At 40.9% G+C, this 20,545-nt stretch overlaps 1 protein-coding gene across 3 annotated transcripts in view; it reads left to right on the forward strand.

The window, feature by feature from the left end:
* LOC121906708 (protein FAM126B-like) overlaps positions 1 to 16,486 on the forward strand; it is a 45,434-nt gene extending 28,948 nt beyond the window's left edge. For 2 of the 3 annotated variants that reach the window (XM_042425721.1, XM_042425722.1), the window contains exons 7-12: positions 1,884 to 1,999; positions 4,324 to 4,419; positions 5,137 to 5,253; positions 7,452 to 7,539; positions 7,772 to 7,928; positions 11,865 to 16,486. In XM_042425721.1, coding sequence (XP_042281655.1) covers positions 1,884 to 1,999; positions 4,324 to 4,419; positions 5,137 to 5,253; positions 7,452 to 7,539; positions 7,772 to 7,928; positions 11,865 to 12,553 — 1,263 coding nt within the window. In that variant the 3' untranslated portion in view covers positions 12,554 to 16,486. Of the gene's footprint in view, positions 1 to 1,883; positions 2,000 to 4,323; positions 4,420 to 5,136; positions 5,254 to 7,451; positions 7,540 to 7,771; positions 7,929 to 8,674; positions 8,873 to 11,864 lie in introns of all 3 variants that reach the window. The other variant, XM_042425723.1, reaches the window with a different exon arrangement.
* The last annotated feature ends 4,059 nt before the right edge of the window (positions 16,487 to 20,545 follow it).

Raw genomic sequence — 20,545 nt, forward strand, 5'->3', positions numbered from 1 at the left:
GCTTGTACCTCTTGAGAGTCATTAACCTCACCTTCAGGGCGTATCCGTCTATACCATTTCTCTAATTCCAAGGCCAATGTAGGAAAAACTTATCAAGGATAAATCCTTTTTCTCTTTTCTGTCTTACTCTTTTTCCTCTTTAATTATTTTAAAGGCAGTTTAGTTTTTAGTCTCTGTCGTGCTGGGTTTGTTCAATCCCCCACCATCATACCTGACTGCTAAAACACGGCATAGTATCGACTATTGTGTTGAGCTGGAATTCATTAGCAAGATGTTAAACCGGACATGCTGACCTAGGACCATTTACCTAATTTTCTTTTTCTACCCAAGGCTAAGAGAGTAAAGTGTATTTTCATACAGTATGACAGCTCTCTGTGTTTCCAAGGGTGTGTGTGTGTGTGTGTGTGTCGGTGAGTGTTGATGAGACTACAGTGTGTGGCGTGTGCTGAAGGCGATTTATCGCTGTAATTACAAGCTTGAGAGGCTCTTCCCTCCATGCTGAGAGAATGAAGAAAGCATGGAGGAGAGAACGGAGAGGAGGGGAGGGGGTGTGCATGAATCACAACAAGCTACCTCGGCTGTAGTACAGCTCAGCACATCACGTGGCATTATCCCCAGGCTTCCAGCATTAGCATACTCTCCAGTCTCTCTTTTTGAATTAATCCATCCTCCCCTTCCTCTTCTCTGCTCTGAGTCATTACTCAGACTATTTGGGACGGACTATCAATTCAATTTAGGGGTGACTTTTGCTCTGCACACCATCAGAGTGAAGTGGCCTTGTTGATATAATCTCACTTGCACATATATTAAGATTCCACCTGTGCTTCTTCCTCTTTCTATTGTACTCATGCAAGAAAGAAAACATTTCCTTCATTATTATTACATTAATATTATTGTTAATAACCAAATTTGTATACATACAGTACTCTGCACATGCCTGTTGCCAATACTGCTAATACAATCACAAATCATTCAAAAAATCTACAGAAGCACAAGGTGGCAAGTTTTAAAATAAAAAGCAAAAGAAATAAACTTAAGGTGCTGATGAACCACATTAGTCTAGAGTTGTACCAGTATACGTGGTGAGATAACACCAGATTGACTTAGTTGGCAGATAACGGCCGAAACAAAAGCCGTGTATATGTTGTTTGATGTTTAGACTCTGCTTTTTTTACTCAAAGGTTCAAGTTTCAGTTTGTAAAAGTGTATTTTGCCGCTTTAAAACCTGTCATTATAGGTTTGCAGAAAGAAACAGACAGAAACACAAGTTACGTAGTTAAAAGTTAGAAGATTTCTAAGATAAATGGAACATCATAACAGATTCGATCAGCAGAAGACGTTTCATTTGTGCAGTGATTTTTTCCCAAATTTTAGAAACAGATGTATAAGGCCAACAGAAAGAAGTTGTTTTTTGTCTGTAGTCTAGTCAAATATGAGTTTGGCAGAGATCCAGCAGTCAAATCATTCTGCTATAATAAAATCTGAACACTAATCATCTGAGTACAGCAGAGGCACCACTCTGCCAATCGACAACTTGAAGGGCCTAGCAGCTCGTTTGCAGTTCATCTTGCCTGCTACAGTCGCAACTCATTTATCTTTTCTCTGTGCAATGCTGTTGTGTTTTTAAGATTTTAACTTTTTGTATTGTTGTCTATGATTTTGTTAATTAACTTATCGATCCTCATAATTATGTCTGTTTTTATTGGATTGTGCTCTCTGTAAAGCACTTCGGTCAACATTTGTTTTTACTCTACAGTATAATTAAATTGATGATTTATTTTACTAGCTTATTAGAAGCAGAAGCAGCTGCATCACTAAAAGTCAACATGGTGGGAAAGAGTTGGATTAACTGTGCTTTTTCTGCTGTGTATGTGTTTGTTTAGCCTTCTAGCCTGGGGTCCATGGCATTGACAGAGGGGGCTCTGTGTCAACACGACCTGATCAGAGTGGTGTACAGCGGCCTCCATCCTCAGAGAGAGACCTTCACCGCTCAGAACAGGTGCGGCTCATGTGAGAGACGCAGCACAGACGTCACAAAAGAGATTAAATTGCAGCGGTTACAAAACATCGTGCCGTCTAATGTACTAGATGAGCGGCCGGGAGGAGAAACCTTTGTTGCTTTTTTGGATACAGAGAAGCTCTGTAGCCTGTTCTGCTTCAGCAAACATGTCTGGCATCACCAGGCTGAATCCAGTTTCTGCTCTATGGATGTCATCATTCCCTCTTATTTATCCTTTCACGACAAAAAAAGTTTCTTTCCCCCTTGCATCTCACCCTTCCCTGTAAGATGACAAAGACCTTTTAAGACGATCAGACCATAACCCTCAACCCTCATTCATCTTTCTCTGCCCAGACTCAGCAAGCCTGAAAGCTTTTTTGGCTCTCATATATTCTCTGCTGCTGTGGATGAATGATAATCTCAGTATAGTAATGAAGCGAGCTGGAATCCTGCCAGAAAATGGCTCTCTAAAGCACTGAAATGAGTTGCACTCTGTACATGTATTTATTTTCAGTGACACATGCGCAGAGACGGTCAAACATCAGAACTATCAGAGCTGATAATGTATGGGCAGAACAGATTGTGTGTTTTACAGAGCAGTGTGGCCCTTGGCTATGAGGAACATGGGAGCATCATAAATATACTCAGTGGATTTCAGGTGGGCCAGGCCTTCTAACTTATCTGGAAATCCATTTGTTGTGGTTCAGATAATGTTTATGAGAAGAAAGCCCAAAGCCCCAGAGAGCTGCACTCACAAATAACCTCAATTTAAATGGAATATTTGTTTTGAATAACATCTTTGTTCTTGCCGTTTATCTACCTACATATATCTCTGTTTGTACTGTATATCTACAGCAGCTCTGTGTGATCTGCTGTCTTTTAAACTTAAGTGCAAATGACATGTGAGCTAGTAATTGTCACATTTAAACAGAAACGGTACCTTCATGTATTAAAAAAACAAACAAATGCACAATTTTGCACCTAGTTAATAATGAATCATCCATATTTAGTAGGTTGAATATATCAGACACATTCTTTATATAAATTCCAGTACTGATTACAATTGTTTTTCCTTTATTTTTTGTTTTTAGATATATTTTTGGGGGTGTTTAATGCCTTTTTATCAGAGAGTATTTCAGAGTATCTGCAGGTCTTTAAAAGTCTTTAAAAACATTGAATTCATTTCCCTCAAAAAAGGCCTAAAAGATATTCAAAAGTCTTAAATTTCATTTACAGGTCTTGAATATTTTTTATGGCCTGTCATAGAAAGTAACAGTAGTTAGTTTGTATGTGACTGTGGGCTGTTGGGAGACATTCTCCATCTATAAACTAACATTGGGATTGTTTCCTCAGTGGATTGTGCTGCAGAAAGCTGTTTCAGTCAGACCTGTATTAAACCCTGTCACTACTGCTTGCTACAGTAGCTAGGAAGCTCATCCACTCATAACGGACAACTGCTAAATTTAGCAGAAACCTAAATCAGTTCATTACTTTGCAATCGGTAAATCCAGCCATCAATTTTCTGCTAGTTATCTGGGTTCAGGTCACGTTAAGTGATTATGTTACCAGGAATTGTTATTATACAGTTGAAAACATGAATGTCAATAACTTCATGTAGCTGTAGGCCTTATTGTCGATACTAGTTTTCCATCATTCCTTGACCGCTAAGACCTTGAAAAAGGTATTAAATTTCATTATATGTCATGTTTAAAAGGCCTATAAAAGTCTGAAATTTAATTTGGTGAACACTGCAGAAAACTGTAGAGAGATGGGACATGAGGGGACTGACGAGCAGCAGAGGTCCCTGATGGGACTCTAGCTGGGAATGTTGTAATTAGTCACCCCTAGGCCACCGGGGCGGCCCCAATTGCAATTTTTAAGAGAATTATTGCCAGATATTGTACCAATAAACTGACGATAAGTTGTGCACCCCTAGCACCAAGTATAAGTACATGATGTAAGGGTGATAACTGCAGTATATGAAGCTGTGCTGCATACAGTACAGTAATTACAATAAACAAAACTGCTTAGGCAAGCAGATTACTAGGCAGACCGTTTAACAGTTCATAAAGTTAATAAAATTGCTTGAGCAACTCTATGTAATTGTCTTCAGTAAAGGTGTCACAAAGAAATAATTGGTTAGAATGTGTAACTTATGAACAAGTTGAGGTTTAGTTGAAATAGAAAAAAATGTGCAAAAATGTTCTTGCATACACAACATTTTTGGTGTTTTGACATACTGCATAACATGAATACTTGGACTTTATTAAGGAGTCTGTATTATTGTGCTTGTTTCTGACTGTTTGTGGTCATTGTCGTTGCAGGTTCGAAGTGCTGTGTTTCCTCATGCTCTGCTACAACTCTGCTGTGGTCTACATGCCCCTTTCCTCCTATCAGTCAGTCTGCAGAATGAGCTCACGGTGAGAAAAACAATTTTTCTTTCACCCACAGTTTTGTCCTTTCTGTGCCAATTTAGTGACCACCCTCCCTTATTCTACCTAGGATTAAATCACCTCTGCCCTGTAGCCATGCACTGACCTCAATAATAGAAGTCCATTTTGCAGCAGGATTTGACAAGTATGGTTTCATTAGAGCTCTGGTGGTCTGTGATCATCCAGTTGAAAGCATCGCTGTTGGATACCCATCTGAGTCTGTCTGTCTTGGAGATACAGAGATGCCCTGGAGTTAGGAGAAAGGATCAATGTGGAATTCACAATATGAAGGTCTGTGCCGCAGCCGCCGCCCCAGTGATTGTTCCACCGCAGCGTGCAGACCATTCAGGATATGAAGACTTCCCTACTGTGAGCAAGCAGACAGACAACGCCTGAAGCCAGGCTCAGTCTAGACAGACGGCAAACTGTGACTGTGAAGATTGCAGAGCGCGAAAACAATGCTCACTCTTTGAGTTTAGCCTCACCGTGTAGATCCCGATCCCCCTGTCGTCTAACCTTGCCTGATCTCTACGAGCGTAAAGTAGTTAAAATGTTGCTGTCCTTCCTCGCCGTTTGATGTTTGTTTAGTTTACTCAGGAAGTGACTGATGTTCCTTTTTAGTTGCCCTTCCCCTCCGGGCTCATCTAATCTGTGCTGCAGCAGTTGGAGGGAATTTACTAATGTGTGTGTGTGTTCCCTCCTCAGGTTGTGTGTATGTGGCTTCCCCCGGCAGCAGCAGAAGCTTTGGAGGGAGCCGTGCAACCGCGTGCTGCTGGACCCCGAGTTCATGGTGCAGATGCTGACTGCTGTTTATCACGCCATGTACGTATCTTCAGGTGTCTTTCATGCCATTTCTCACCCTTTCTCACGTTGTACGCTTATTGTAATCAGTGAAAAACACCTGTTAGTGAGGATACGGAGTGAAAGATATCAGGTAACTGGGAGATGACCTTGTGTTTGTTCCTCACATTCACAGATAGTATCACGACGTTCCCTCACGAGCTAACTAACACAATATTTCTCATTTTTGTTTCATCTGCCTCTGCGGGACGTCGCTAATGAGGGCAGTCTCTATTCTAGTTCGCTGGGATGTACCGCAGAAAATCTCCTAACGGCATATGCTACCAAGGACAGAAGCTCCACACTGTACAGACTGATTACATCAGCAGTGCATTGTGGGAGCAGGTGATTTCATCCCTTATGAGGACAGTCGTTGCAAAGCTGATTAAAGCTCCTTGATGATAGCTCGTCCTCAGAGATGGATCCCCTGATACACTAGTGACCAAAATCACCAAGTACAGTGGGAGAGAATGAGTACGCACTCTGCCTCGTGGCCCCCAAGAGGGTACACAGCAGCAATCAGGAGATTGGAGCAGTCGGTGCCGCTGGGAAAAAAAACAGACAGTGTGTGTATGTGTGAGAGAGAGAGAGAATAATAGCCTTTTTTTTAGTAATCCCCACAATAAGTCACCTCAGCGCCAGCCCAAGCTCTCACATTCACCCTTGGCCCGAGCAGGCGCACATGAACATGACGCTCCACACATGCAGAGGGACCTTGGCACTCGCTGAGGACACTCTTGGATTTAGGTTAATATGTCCCCTAATGCCTCAGCGATGTAATGCCACATGAGAGAGAGAGAGAGAGACGTGCAGGGATACGAGGACAAATATATAGATGCATGCCCAGTTTTTTGTTTTTTGTTGTTTTTTTTTTTCCTTGTCAGGTTTGAAATTTATTCTGGAGTGATTTTTTTTTTTTTTTCTCCAGCCCTCACAACATCAGAGAGTCCATTTTACCTGCCCATTCATCCCATTCTTTTTATCTTGAGTCTAAAGGGAGCCCCATTCATTTGTCCTCAGCTGTGTGATTTTTGCATGTGCAGGACCAGATCAAAGAGAATTAAGCTACACAGCCCTATTTTATTTATTTTTTTATTTTTAATTACATGTAGACTTTATTTATTTATTTATTTATTTATTTATCATTGCGGTTCCTTTCATCCCTTTTTGACTGAATCTGGGGTTTGTGGCATCATCATCTTCTGCAAAGCTAATGACAACTCTCATTCTTAGTCAGGAGCTGGGTGATTAACCAAGCATCTACTGACAGCAGCGCTAAATTACTACAACACAAAAGCGGTCATCTGGTCTGTACTTACACCTCGTCTCACTTTCGTTCCACATCTTGATTCAAAACAAAGCAGCATGCCATGATGAGCACTAATGCTTTAATACAGTAGTTTAAAAGCCAATTTAAAACATGATCTCAGCAGATCTTAGAGTACAGACTGGCAGTTGTCAGAACGTTATATTTTTTTACATGTTTTAATCAGTTATTAATTTACCAAGGCTTAGGTAATTATCATGGTATTGTTTTATGGTCATATCACCCTGCTGTATCATACTGTGTGTTGAACACATCAATCCACCCCTCATTTATTAGTTTGCATTATTTTAAAGTAACAAGTGTTAATTGGAGATGACTTACAGAGAGATGACAACATATTGACATGACTCAAAACAGCACACTTAATAATTTCATAATCACCAAATTGGTAATATTTTGTTTATTTGTTGTGAAAATAAAAACTGAGAGCCTACATGTCCTCTAACTACACAGGGAGTCTTATAAAGTTTTTCCTAATGCATTTTTTAACAGTGATATTTCTTTGTTTTTGTTTATCTTTAACGGTATACCTGAAGTAATTCATGTCATTTCTACTTTCAGGAAAACAGGTTGGACAGTCAATAGTGTAAAAGAAATATGATCAGTCAGACAGATCAGACTAGGATATGTGACCAACATCTCCTTCCCTCGTTTATTGTAGCCACAGGCATTACTAAATAACTGAAAATAGTTCAGTGGATGTGACTCAGACATCAAGGCATCTTGTCAGACACTCCTGTTTACTCAGTAAGGCTCACAACATGACGTAGTTCAATGCGTGTGTGTGTGTGTGTGTGTGTGTGTGTGTGTGTGTGTGTGTCTGTGTGTTCTTTTTTTGTGATGTGTTGTGTAGATACAATGGAGAGTGGGAGATGGGGCGGGAAGCTCTCGAGGACATTCTGTACAGAGCCCAGCTGGAGCTTTACTCCCAGCCTCTTCTGGTAAGACCAAAAGCATTGTTTATATGGACTTAAACACCAAGAGATCAGTTCAACCTGTGTGTAACTGTGGAAGTCAAGTCAAATGAAGTGCCTTATTTTTCTTAAATCAGCACATGCTGTCCACAATCTTTTAAAATCAGTCGTCATAGCCATGTCAGAGATCTTGTACAACATTCCTGCTTTAGTCATTTATCTGCATAGTGATCTGCATCTGTGCACGTGTCACCCTCAGCTGGGGAACGCCATGAAGAACTCGCTGCCAGACAGCGCTCCCAACGAGCCACAAGGGCGCAAGGTGCTCCAGGTGGAGGTGACACCCACCATTAGCCGCATCTCCATCTCAGCCATCACCACCGCCTCCATACGACGGCACCGCTGGAAGAGAGAGGGTAAGGGTGCAGCCCCGGGAACAACAGGAGAGCACGCGAGAAAAGGCCGCGGTGCAGGAGAGATCAGAGTAGATATGACAGCAGCACAGTAGATTCATCACAGTACTTTTGTTTGTCATTCTTGTTATTAATTTAGCACCCGAGGGTAGGTTGGATAAGAAAGTTATGTAAGGAAGGGGACCAGTGATCAGCCATGATTTAAGCTATAAACTTACAAGCTGTCACCTTTTTTTTTTTTTTTGATCTGTGAAAGGCAACAAGAGGGAACTATTTGGTGAGAGAATTACTTTTCTGGTGTTTGTCCTTAACAGTGAGAAGGAAATCTGTTTTCTGTCCAAATGGTGTTTCGTGTCAGTTACTGTATGTAATTGTGTTCATATAGTCTCACGCTCACTGCTCTTTATTGATCTTTCTTTGCTCGTCTTGTCTATTAAGTGTGTGCTGTGCTTTGTATCACCAGTTAAATCGGTGCAATGATACCTTGTGGTTGCTCAGTTTAAAAGAAACTCACAACAAAATGGTGCCTGTAGATTCTACCGCCTCCATTTTTACTCAGTAGATGGGCGATTAATGGGGCAGTTCATTTTTAAAATGCCATTGCGTTCCCCTTTTTCCTATATTTTATGATCTACAAATCAATTTGCAGACAACTGTTAGGCCTGCTGTGCCCATGATGAGGCCCGAGTCAGTTCAGGCTTGCTGGCACTAAAGAAACACGTCTCCCCGTCTGTGTTGTTGACTCCCAGATTGTTTTGACTTCTCAACCGAAGCAGAGTTGAGCATCACCGTCAATCCTCCTAGCCTCGCCCAACAAGAGCAACAACAACAACAACAACAACAACACCACAATCCCTGGGACCCAACAGCCAAAGAGGAGAGAGGAGGGCGGCCTCACAGCCACCACAGCAGCAGCAGCAGCATCATTCCCCCCATCACACTTGAGGGTAGGGGACAGGGGCGGACGCTCAGAGCAGAGAGGGTCTCAGGAGGAGGTGCCACTTCGATCTGTATCCTCCCAACCCTCCTCCTCCCTCTCCTCTTCCTCCTCCTACCCCTCCTCAACTTGAGAGGGTTCACTCTGCCGTTCCCATTCTTGGCTGCCTCTTCACTTCCCCAGAGTATACTAACTCATCCAGTCTATAAGACCCTCAGCCAACAACCCCTCTACTACCAGACCACTGCTGTTTTTCGTCTCACCCAAAAGTGGAAGAGTCGCCTATTCTGGGTTTGAAGGAAGTGCGGCTAGTGGCCATTTTGCATGGGCCTTTCATCATGTCATATCCTCTCTCTTTCCTCATCGTGCCTACTCCAGCGTACTTTAGACTGCTGCCCTTGTCACTCACTGAGCATGATCAGTGCCCAGCCTTCAGCTTGACCTTTCGAGGAAGCCGGCTTTCTCAATCCTTCAGAGCTAGTAATTGATTTTATTGATTTATTTTTTTCTGTAGTTAAAACAGGAAAAACACATTAGTTTAACTAAACTGGCAGAGCACCTGACATCTTGTTTCAGTGCTGCCCCTCGCTGTGGCATTTTTGGGTCACTCAGGCCAGCAGCACCCATCTGCTGCCTCCATTCTGCAGGGAGAGGCCCTTCCATTTTGTTTTTTTCAGTCCAGCAGCTTTGTTGTTGTTTACTGCTAATTTTGTGTTCTGCCATGATACGTATTTTTCCTCAGCTCAGTGAGTGGGAACGAGCCCTTCATCATGCATGCGCACGCTACAGTAAGCTTCTCAAATTACTGCCAAAACATGAAACTCTGAAAGCTAACATTTCAAATGACACGGCCAAGTGAGCAGACTTATCCAAACAAACAAATTAACAAATCCAATACTTTGCACAGCAGAGACGATTCCACTGCCAGGACTTATCATACGGCCCATTTTGTCTTGTCGAATGTGTCATCATTTCCATGTGCGGTTGCTCCATATTTTTGAAATCTTGAAACATCATTCAGACTGAAGTTCAGCTCATTCCCTAGCTGACGGTCAATGTTTGTCAGAGTGCCATCCCCTTCTCTTCGCACTATCTTTCACTGAATTCTGTTCAACTGTGGTGAAAGAATCCTTAAAGTTCTTTCAGTAGACAGAAATCTGCCACCCAGTTAGTCAGACCAGTCATCGATGGTGTTACAACTACCTGATTCTGAACACGCTGTACATAATTTAGTTTGGGGCTGCATTGCGGTGACATGTTGGTTTTGCATGTTTTGGCCCATTAAGTACTTTTTTTTTTTTTTTAAACTGGTTTCCTTCCTTCCTTCCAGGAAGCAATTGGTTTTTCGTTTGTGAATCAAAACCTGCTTGAGATAGCTATTCGATCATAACAAACATTTAAGCTTTATTTTTTGTATGAAGCATACATTATCATCACAGTTTTAAAAACTCTCCCTCTTGGTGTGTTCAAGGACGCTTGGAAAATGGCACAGTCTGTTCTGTGGTGGTACATGTTTACAATCCAAGAAATTACAAAATTCACATCATATCCTTTTCACTCAGGCTCATTATTTAAATATACTGGATTATTTGTCTTGAGCACATTTCAGGCTCTTCAGGCTGATATTCATGGCATCCTGAAATCAATGGCAAGCATTTTAACGTATCGCTTAAGAAAACGTAAGTAAGGCAAAAACATGCAAAGCCACTGTACAATCCTTTTGACTGCAGCCTTGTTTGTAAAGCTTAGACTTCAGAACTTCTAGTTCCTCATTTGAGATTGGGATGTGACGGCTCGCACACTGGCCCTTTTTGCCTTTTGGGCTGTCAGCTCTAACTGGAGTGCTATTGATCTGATGAGGTTTACGGACTTGCCTCAGTACTCTCCACAGATTGGCAGGCTCGTCTCGACTGGCCAAACCAAGTGACCGCTGGGCCAATGCTGCTGGAGAAACGAGGGATGGGGCGAGCATGTGTCTTCTCCTTATGTTATGTGCATGTCAGTCCAGACCTTTTTTTTTTTCTGCTCACTTCCTCCATTTTTTTTTTTTTTCTGGTGCTGCCTGTTGGTTCCCTGTTGTCCAATTTTGCTTGTCCCAACGGTGCATGATGGAGACGGACGGCTGGTCCTCCCTCTCTTCTTTTAACAGGCTTTACCTTGCATATGTTGATAACATTCTTCTTTCTCTAACTCAATTTATCATCTTTTTCCCTTTCAGCTTTCAAAGAATGAGGTCATAAATGGATTATAAAATGTTTTATCGTTTAGATTAATTCATGTCAATGTTGTGACTATTTACCAAATATTCACCAGAAATTATTTAATGTTTAATACACAGTATATTGAATATAATATTTTTGTCAGGCAGGTTATTGAGCTCACAGTTTCCTACAATAACAGGTAGTCAGATTGTAGTCGATCTGAGTTACATCAGATGATTCAAAGCTCAAGGTCATTGTGTACTATATTGGATTATACGCCTGTTTGGTGCATAATGAGTGAGTTAATGAAGTCGCATCCTCTGTCGAGTGTGAGTGTCAGTGCTGGCCAAGTAGAAGGCAGCTAATTTACTCTCCTAATTTATTCTTCAGTATTTACAAACACTACAACATCATTATTATTATTATTCTCATTGCTTAGATTAATCATAGTTTGTCACAGGGCTGTTGACATCACTGTTAACATGAACCAGCAGCTGAGATTCTGCCATTTCTCCAGATTACTGTTAAAATCCGTCTAGATTCCTAATGTTAGTACTTTACTATTAATAGTTATTGGTTTACAGTAGTTTAGATGATGTTTGTAACTGCCTGCCCAGATCTTGTGTGTCAAATTTAGTAAAAACAATGAATTTAATAGCATTAGGTTTTTAAGCACCTTTCACATTGAGATAATGCTTACATGTGAACAATCACCTCAGTCGTTGTCTGACCTTGCTCACTTTTCTGTTTGTCTATCATGCTTTATTTTTGTGTATATGTTTGTTCGTGCTCAATGTTTAGATGCTGATGGCATGAGCGGCGGGGAGGATTCCTTCAACGTTAACGACCCAGACGAGGGCTTCTCCTCCGGGGCGTCAAACAGCAGCCAGCCCAGCGGCACTAAGGCAGGTGGCAGCGTGGGTCAGAGGGGAGGCAGCCTGAACAGCAGCAGCAGCAGCATCAAGAAAGCCATCACAGCCCGGCTGTCTCGGGATAAGGAGAGGGAGAAGGAGCGAGAGAGGGAGAGAGAGAGAGAGAGGGAGAGGGAGAGGGGGGCGGAAAAACAAGCCGAGTTGTTGGCAGATCACCAGGCTGTTGTGAGGAGGCATCACCAGAGGCAGCAGTCACCTCCAGCCAGCATCAACTTGGATGCCATCCAGCTGAGTCCCATAAAGAAGCACCTGAGCTTCCCTGTCGGGCCCACGCTGGTACGGACTGGCAGCACCTCCTCCAGCAAGTCCTTTGACTGCATGAATTTCAACCTAAATGGAGGCGGGGAGGACCGGGAGGACCGGGAGGAGGCGACGGGCGGCTCAGACAAGGAAGGGGTGCTTCCAGCAGGCGGCTCCCACCGCCACTCCACCATTAGCCTGCAGGAGGAGCATCTCATCAGGCCAGAGGATGCCCGGGACCTCCTGTCCCCTGGAGCTCCTCTGACCAAGCAGTCCCGCTCCCCCAGCTTCAACATGCAGATCATATCACAGGTCTAACGTGCAGTGTAGGGCATGGTAGACACACACACACACACACACACACACACACACAAACACACACACACACACACAATACGTATTCATAACACACATCCACATGCAGTTTTTTCTCTGGAACTCTTTACAGCCCTACTGCGACAACTTCTGTCTACCTATCTGTGTTTGAGAGTGTGTGTGTGTGTGTGTGTGTGTGTGTGTATGTGTGTTTGCGAGTGCAAGCACACATCTTCAGATCTCAAAGAGTTGTGTCTCCACCCCTTTTAACATCCATTCAAATTTTATCTCAACCTGTATTCGTTGCTGGCTGTTACTGAGAATGCAACAAGTGAAAAGCAGTAAAACACGACTGCTCACTGCTGTAACTACAGTTGAGTGTAAAAGAGTCCAGCATGTCACTGCATCCTCCCTTCTAACCAAGCTGAGCGTTCCACACAGAGACTCGCCTCAAAAGGTGGAAACGTGGAGAGAAAACTGGAAAGGATGCCACGCTAGCTGTAGGGGGGTTTATGACATTTCAGAATTTTTGAGTTCCTGACTGAATCAGTCAAAAATGAATCAGCAATAACACTTACTGTTGCTCATGTGGAGAAGAGTGGGGATTATTTCTCTTTCTCCTCATTCCTTCCCTCTCATTCCCGGGCTCACGTGCAATCGTTCTTGCTGATTATCTTCCTTTTTAATTGCTGTTTTTAATCAGGCATAAATGGTTTTATGGATAACATTTCTTTAAATGTTTTTTTTTTCTTTTTTTTTAAATCACAATCCAAAGAAGGTAGCAAGTTTTTTTTTTCCTTCACTTTTTGATGATGGTTTTTGCAGAAATCAGTCAGACCCAAGTGATTACTGCGTTTCAGCCCATGACGGTTATTTTATTCTGTTGTAATATTCTCATTTGATCTGTTAAATCAAACTTTTAAGATTGTTGTAAAACCAAACTGGAATGTGGGAAGGGGTTGTCTCGCCCCAAGCTTTTAACTGGACAAATCTGAAGAAATCACAACTGTGCAGCTGCAAGAGGATATGATTCGTCTTGTGACTTGATTTAAAATCTAAAAGCTGAATCTTGTGTAAAAACTGCATTAAAACGTTGTAGATAGTGCAGGTTTATGTCTGAAGCTTAAGGCAGTTGGATTGTTATTGAATGGTTCAAACCATTTAATGGGTCCTTCCATCTGAAAGCACTTGTTGGTGTGTTTGTCAGTCTGTGTTGAGGCCGTGGCTAGTGTGAGGTGTCATTTCTGAGCCGGTGAATTACTGCCCTCCGGAGGCACGTACAAGTCACTGCGCACCAGAAGGCACCATGACGACCGCTTCGTGTTTTGTGCTCTGATTGGATGCTCATGAAACATTTTGTTCTACCTCATTGTGTGTTCACCTGCCACTCAGACACCTCCCAATCAGACGCGGGATTCAAAGACCCCTCATTAGATTTGAAACCGGAGGGCTTGAAACAGTTGGGGGGATTATTTAGTGGAGACCAAAATGGTTTCACACTGCAACTGTAATGACACTGTAAAATCTGTGTGTGTGTTCATGTGAGGAGTTGTGACTGAATATCTCGGCCTTGCATTTCAGTTCAATCACATCATGCACAAAAATCTAGCTGCAAACCAGGAACACGACTGTCTTTGTCTTCAGGTTATTTTTCTTTTTGTATATCAAACAACCACGTTGGAATTAATCAGATTATTTTAATTTCCTAGAAATGTCCTGCTTATCTTTTTTATGTAATGATTTTTGAAGTGCAATTTGTTTTTGTTTTTTATCCTCATGTGCATGGAGTTGGATCTCTTCTGCTGTTAAATGCCTGCATCTGCACACAGTGCTAGCTAGCCTTCTGTAGTGCTCCCTGCCCAGGCTGAGTGATTTGAACATGGCGTGCTTGTCTGCATGTTTAGTGCCCCTGCAAAGCACTGCTGTTTCAGATGCGTGAAACGGCCAAGCGAGCCAAACCCAAGTCTTGTCCTTGTCTTTGCCAGATGTGCCAATACACATCCTCTCCTTATGTAAAGTCTTTGTTTTTGCTTGGGTGTCTTAAGTTTAAAAAGAAGTTTGCCTATTTTTCTGTTTACTAGTCTAATTTTGTAGTCAAGGGACTAAAAGGGATGTTTGGACGTATGGCTCAACGTGCCCTTAGATGCAGCTTCACCTTTTTTTGCTATGAATTTCTTTTCACTCATCACGACTACAAAACACACTGTAGTTTCACAATCATTATTAAGCTTTGCTGTTCACATGTAAAAGCGGTATATTATGCGTCTGTGTAGATGTCAGCTGTTGTATTGCATTTCCATGTCTTGCTCACGTGCGTGTTTAAAAACGAGGATGAATGATAAATGTATATAAAACAGTTCAAGTCTGCAGTGAAAACCCTAACACACACTCATGCTCCTGCTGTGCTGGAATCCTTCACCAACTGCTGCTCCTGGTCCCGAGTGTGCACTTTAGCCTTAAACATTTCAGGCTCTCTGGCCTCACGCTACTCCTCCTCCTCCTCCTCCTGCTGGACTGAACTGTGGAAGAAGAAGAAGAAGACAGAGAGAGGAGCGCGGCTACAGTTCACACTCTCACCTGGTCTGTCTGCTGTCATCCCTGTGCTGTGTGGCTCACGATGAGCTGTGTTCCCATTTGCTGTATTTTGCTGTGAGTTGAGTGGCACCTTTTTGCTGTTTTAAAACTGGTGACGTGTTCAGGTCATTAATATGAGTGCCCCTGACCAAGATTACCAGCAGCCATGTTGGTACTGTATGTTGACTTAGAGTAACGGATAGACCAATATCCCTCATTGTCTGGTGTTATTTGCATGTGATCAGGGCAGGAAATGAACACCAGCCAACAAATGTCAATACAGTTTGGCTGTGGCTGGTAATTTTTATCTGCCATCCATTTTGGCAGGTTTATAAGCCTAGAAATGCTCATAAGGTCCAGTTACATTTCAAAAAAAAAAAAAAAAAATCTATCTGCAAATGATTAAAATATCACACTAAATTTCTACTTGGTTAGCCACTGTGGCTGGTGGACAAAGTTCATTTCCTGCCCTGCATGTGATAACTGTGGGCTTAGTTTTCATACAGTATAATGCACTTTAATCCATCCACCTCTCTCCTCAAGATAGTTATTGAAATGATATATATAGATGTGCAGATGTGTATACACTCAATGCAGGGTTTTAGTCTCTTTTAAAGAAGTACTTTTATGTGATGTCACATCCAACACAATGCTATTTTTGTTAAGTCTAAGGGTACAGCTATTTATTATTTTTTTCTTTTCAAAGCCAAAAAGTTGTGGGGGTCTGGAAGGTCTCAGGAGTTTATCAAAAAGCCACATTTTAAAAATGGCAGCACCAAAATTTCTGTTCTTGAGGTCAGAATTGATTCTATGCAACATTTTTTCCCCCTTTTTCTTTTTCAAGTATACGGGCTTTCATTAATCCTTGTCGGGTGGGATGGGGCAGATGCATTTAAGCTGATTCTTTAGTCCTCAACAGTGTCCCCATTTGATGATTCTGTTTATACACCCTGTTGTGGTGCTACAGAGCGAAGGACCTCATGTGGGTGAAATAAGAGGACCATCCCTGTTGTGCATTTGTCATCTGACTGCCCTCACAGAGAGAAAGCCACACCTGGACTGTTGGTGCATGTCGAGCCCTTCTGTCAGTTTGCTGCTCTGTGGCTCAAAGAGATTGGTGTATGAAATACAGATTATCAAAGATGAATCTAGTCTCAATGCTTCAGGGGAAGCTGCTGGAGATGTGATAACACTGTACTATTGATGTTGTATAAATGGAGAGAAAGACTTATTTTAAATCTTGTAAATAAAAAATGTACAAAAGTGAAAGCAAGATAAATATAAAAAAAACTGAAGACAAGTCTGAGATGTAGAGAGAAATTAATCTGTATATTGTTGAATAAATATTGTGATGTAAGGGAATTGAGTGTCGTCTGCTTTGTATGTGGAAGTGTTTCAATATGAGACTGTTCATTGTCGCTCATCACCACAAAAGAATGCTCGACCGGTTATGGATGTGCCCGAATATAAATACGGCATTTGTTTCATACAAATATTTTAAAAACTATTTGTTGTCGAGAAGAAAAAATAACGTCAAATACCAGCACGCAGATTGGCTACATCGCTATCTCGGTCTCTCTCCTCTGCTCCGCTGTTATGTCTATCAGCATATCTCAGTGAGGGGAGTCACATCCACCTGCTACATGACACATTTCCTAATTTGGACATCACTCCCAGAGTTGGGGGGTGTTCCCCAGAGATAAAGCTGAGCTACTGACACATAAAGTGCTCTCAAGGGACTCTCCATAACCTGTTGTTCCCCTTCTCCTTTCCGCAAAATTAGGTTGTAAAAGTAAGAATCGCCTTTAAAGTTCTTCCCTACTCATTACATGCTGAGCTGTCTCTGTGTTATGGGTGTATAAATAGGTAGAGGTCTATCTGCAACGAGGTGATGAGTAAAGTTTTAGCTCAGCAGTCAGAACAGTCATTTGTGATCTGGGAGACTCCAGTTCGAGACCTGGTGTGGGGACCTCCTTTGCAAGGTAGTTTATTCATGAACACTTATTGTAACACTTTAATTTTCTAAAATTAAAAGCGCAAGAAAAACAAACACAGGATTTTTAAGCCTCTTTCCACTTTTATTCAAATACAAATACAAATACTGGGCTCTGCACATTCCTACGACCGATTAGCCCTGCACTCCTGTAACACTGTCGGATTCACAATGGACAGTTATAAAAAAGAAGGGTCAAAATCATGCATTTTTGTCAAAGCATGGCATCTATATTACCCATAACGCAATTCAGCCCTGACAGTTTGGAGATTCAGGTGTGTTATGATGGCTAGTAACAGTTTATCCTCAAGCCATTCTTAAGCTGAGATGGTATGAGCTAACTTCTCTCTAACTTTTTATTTTTATCTCTTTAATTTCACACTCCCAGATTTTCTTACATTTTTTAAACTTTAAGCTTCATCACCATCTGACTCAAGTGACAACACTTGAGGCAATTTGCAGCTCCCTCTGGAGCCGAAGAAAGGCTTTTCTCAAAGTTTCACTTATGCAGCAGTGTTCCCTTAGACCTGTAAACAGACTTTGAAGTGCAAAATTGGTGGAGTCCCCTTTAATAAATAATCAAACTTAATATGTCAGTTATCAAAGTGCAGTTTAGTTCTATAAATTGAGCTTTTTTTGTGGAAAAACTTATCAAACACAAATTATTATTCAAAGCAGAACACTTAAACCATGTCTGGAGGGGTCTTAAAGGTTTATCTCACAAGACATTATTACATTTTAATCAAACACATTTTAGATTCAACCACTTTCATTACATTTCTTCTTATTAAAAAAGCTGTTACTGTGCACCACAATCCAAATCAAAAAACAATTTATTGCAATAAGGTTTTAAATTGGAGCAAATACACTGCAGAGATACCCTTAAGTCCCCTTACAACATGTTCCAAGGTTGCGACAAGAGCTGTAATCAGTGGTGCTGTGCTGACATCTAGTGGTGTCAGTTCACAACAACAATCAGTATTCAGCAGGTAAATTGATTGCTGAACATGACAGGATTGTTGCTTCCTAACAGGAATTCGTATCCAATGTATGTTTCTAGAGTGATTCACTACTTTGTTGGGAATCTATTAACTGTGCTCTAGTGGACAAAGTTGAAAAAAAGCTGAAAAGTCTTTAATTTGAATAATTTCTAGGCTGAACATGATATTTTAATTTCCTTTCCATGGTGCCAGTTGATTGCCACACGTTCATTTCCCTCAAACATCCTGCGAACCAAAACTTCATACTCCAACATTTACTGTGGTGCTAGCAGGGAGTCGACTTGATAGAATAAAACATCATTATTAACAATTGTTAAAATCAAAGACCCACAGAACTGTTTTTCTCAAAAGTGACAGAGCTTTACCAAGGACCAGTATTACCAATAGGACACTATTTTTTATACTTTTAAAGCGACATCATGAACCCCATACAGTAGATGCATAAATGATTGTTTTATATGAGGGACCGTTAGGGACATTATTCAGCATTACCATACATATACATATTCTTTTCCTCTCACATACACATGCGAAACCAAATTCATTCACATACTACACTGAAAATCTCAAAGACATACAAGTAAAATTCTTTTACATACACAAATGAAACACTCTCACACAAACAACTGAAAAATTATACACTTACATACACAACTGAAATGTTCTCATAAAAACTATTGAAAAGCTTTTACACATACCAGTAAAATGTGCTCATATACACAGTTAAATGCTCTCATATAGTATTGTGAAATCCTTTTACATAATGATTGAAAAATGTTCACAGATACTATTGAAAGAAATATAATTTTGTATGAGAGGATTTCAGTTAAAAAGGAATGCATCTCAGGTAAACAGGAAGCCATTTCAGTTGAACTGGTAGGTAGCCAAGAAAAGATAGCACATGTTTGTTTGTTAGTGATGCTGATGTCTGATTTTTTTTAAGTAATGTTTACAAAATTGGGGAGCTTGAGCTTTCTTCCCTTCCATTTGGTATCTGAAAATATGTGCATGTATGTGATAATCTCAGGTGAATCAAACTGGTGAGTCGCCTCCGATGGCGTTTGAAGGTCACATTTATATATATTTATATATATATATATATATATATATATATCACATATTCTATATATATATATATATCACAATCCTTTGGTTTGGTGGTAATGTGATGCTGTGATTATCTTTTTTAGCAGAGGCAGTAGATTGCAGGAGTCGCAAGGGGAGGAGGTTAATTTTGTTTAGTTAGGGTGGGGTCAGCAGGGCCAGATAAAAAGACAATTATCTGTCTAATAACTCTGTCCAGTTGAGATCATGAAGGATTTATTCCAGCTGCAGAAAGGCGACTGAATTAATCGGTTAGTGTGGACTTTAAATATGTGCTATTGTAGGTATAGGTCATCAATCAGGCACTGCATTTGTTGGGGTTGATAGTTCCCTGCTTATTCCAGGGGGCATTTGTAGAGGGAGTAGAGATAATGCAGAACAGGTCAAAAGTCAGCAAGATAAAGGCATATGTCAGAATACTAAAGTCCCAGGCTCTGTAGTTTTTATAGATTTTGAGACTATAACTGACGAGATACACACTCTACCACCTGTCTCCTCAGACTTTCTCCAAGCAGAGGGTCACAACTGATATTATGACAATTTTGTTTCTCCCTCAGAAATGCTGCCTAAGTCTGAGGTTCAGGTTCACCCAGAGCAAATGATCGAGCAGCAGCAGCAGAACACAGTTGGAGTAAGTCAAGTGCGTTGTTTTATTGAAAAGGTGAGTCAGTGTTTGTCTGTCACGTTTTCTCTTGTGGTCAAACAATTTCCAGTGTGAGGATTCCTTTTATTTGTATTGCATAGGTTAGCTACAGAACATAATTATTCTTCTAACAATGCTGTAATGTGAATGCATGAAAGCAAAAGAAAAAACACATATATTTAAAATATAAAGGTTTGCTTTTCAAGATATTTGCAAGTACCTGTGGAGAATATATAAACTGGTGTACTAAAGAGGCATATTGGAAAATGTCCTAAAACTATTTTGTGGGAAAGATATGACCTGCATTTCAGGTTGAAGAAATCCACATCAAGTCTCTGATACTTTCAGAAGATGTATTCAAATTACTTACTTCAGTAAAAGTATTAATACACACACACACACGTGCAAAAGTATTAGCAATAAAATGTACTTCAAATATCGAACCTGTCGGTGTTGTATTAATTTATTGAATCATTATTGTTGATGTATTAACTTGTAAGCGGTACTTTAATGTCATTAGTTGTCATTGTCAGTTGGTCAAGGTCAAATCTACAATAATTCATCATATTTTATAAACTCATCACCTGTTTTATATGTAAAATGTTAATCTGAAAAGTAAATATAGTTGTTAAATGAATGTATATATATAAACTACAATATTGGTTGAGTAGAGGAGGTGT

The sequence above is a fragment of the Thunnus maccoyii genome, chromosome 11 (assembly GCF_910596095.1).
Source record: "Thunnus maccoyii chromosome 11, fThuMac1.1, whole genome shotgun sequence".
NCBI lineage: Eukaryota > Metazoa > Chordata > Actinopteri > Scombriformes > Scombridae > Thunnus > Thunnus maccoyii.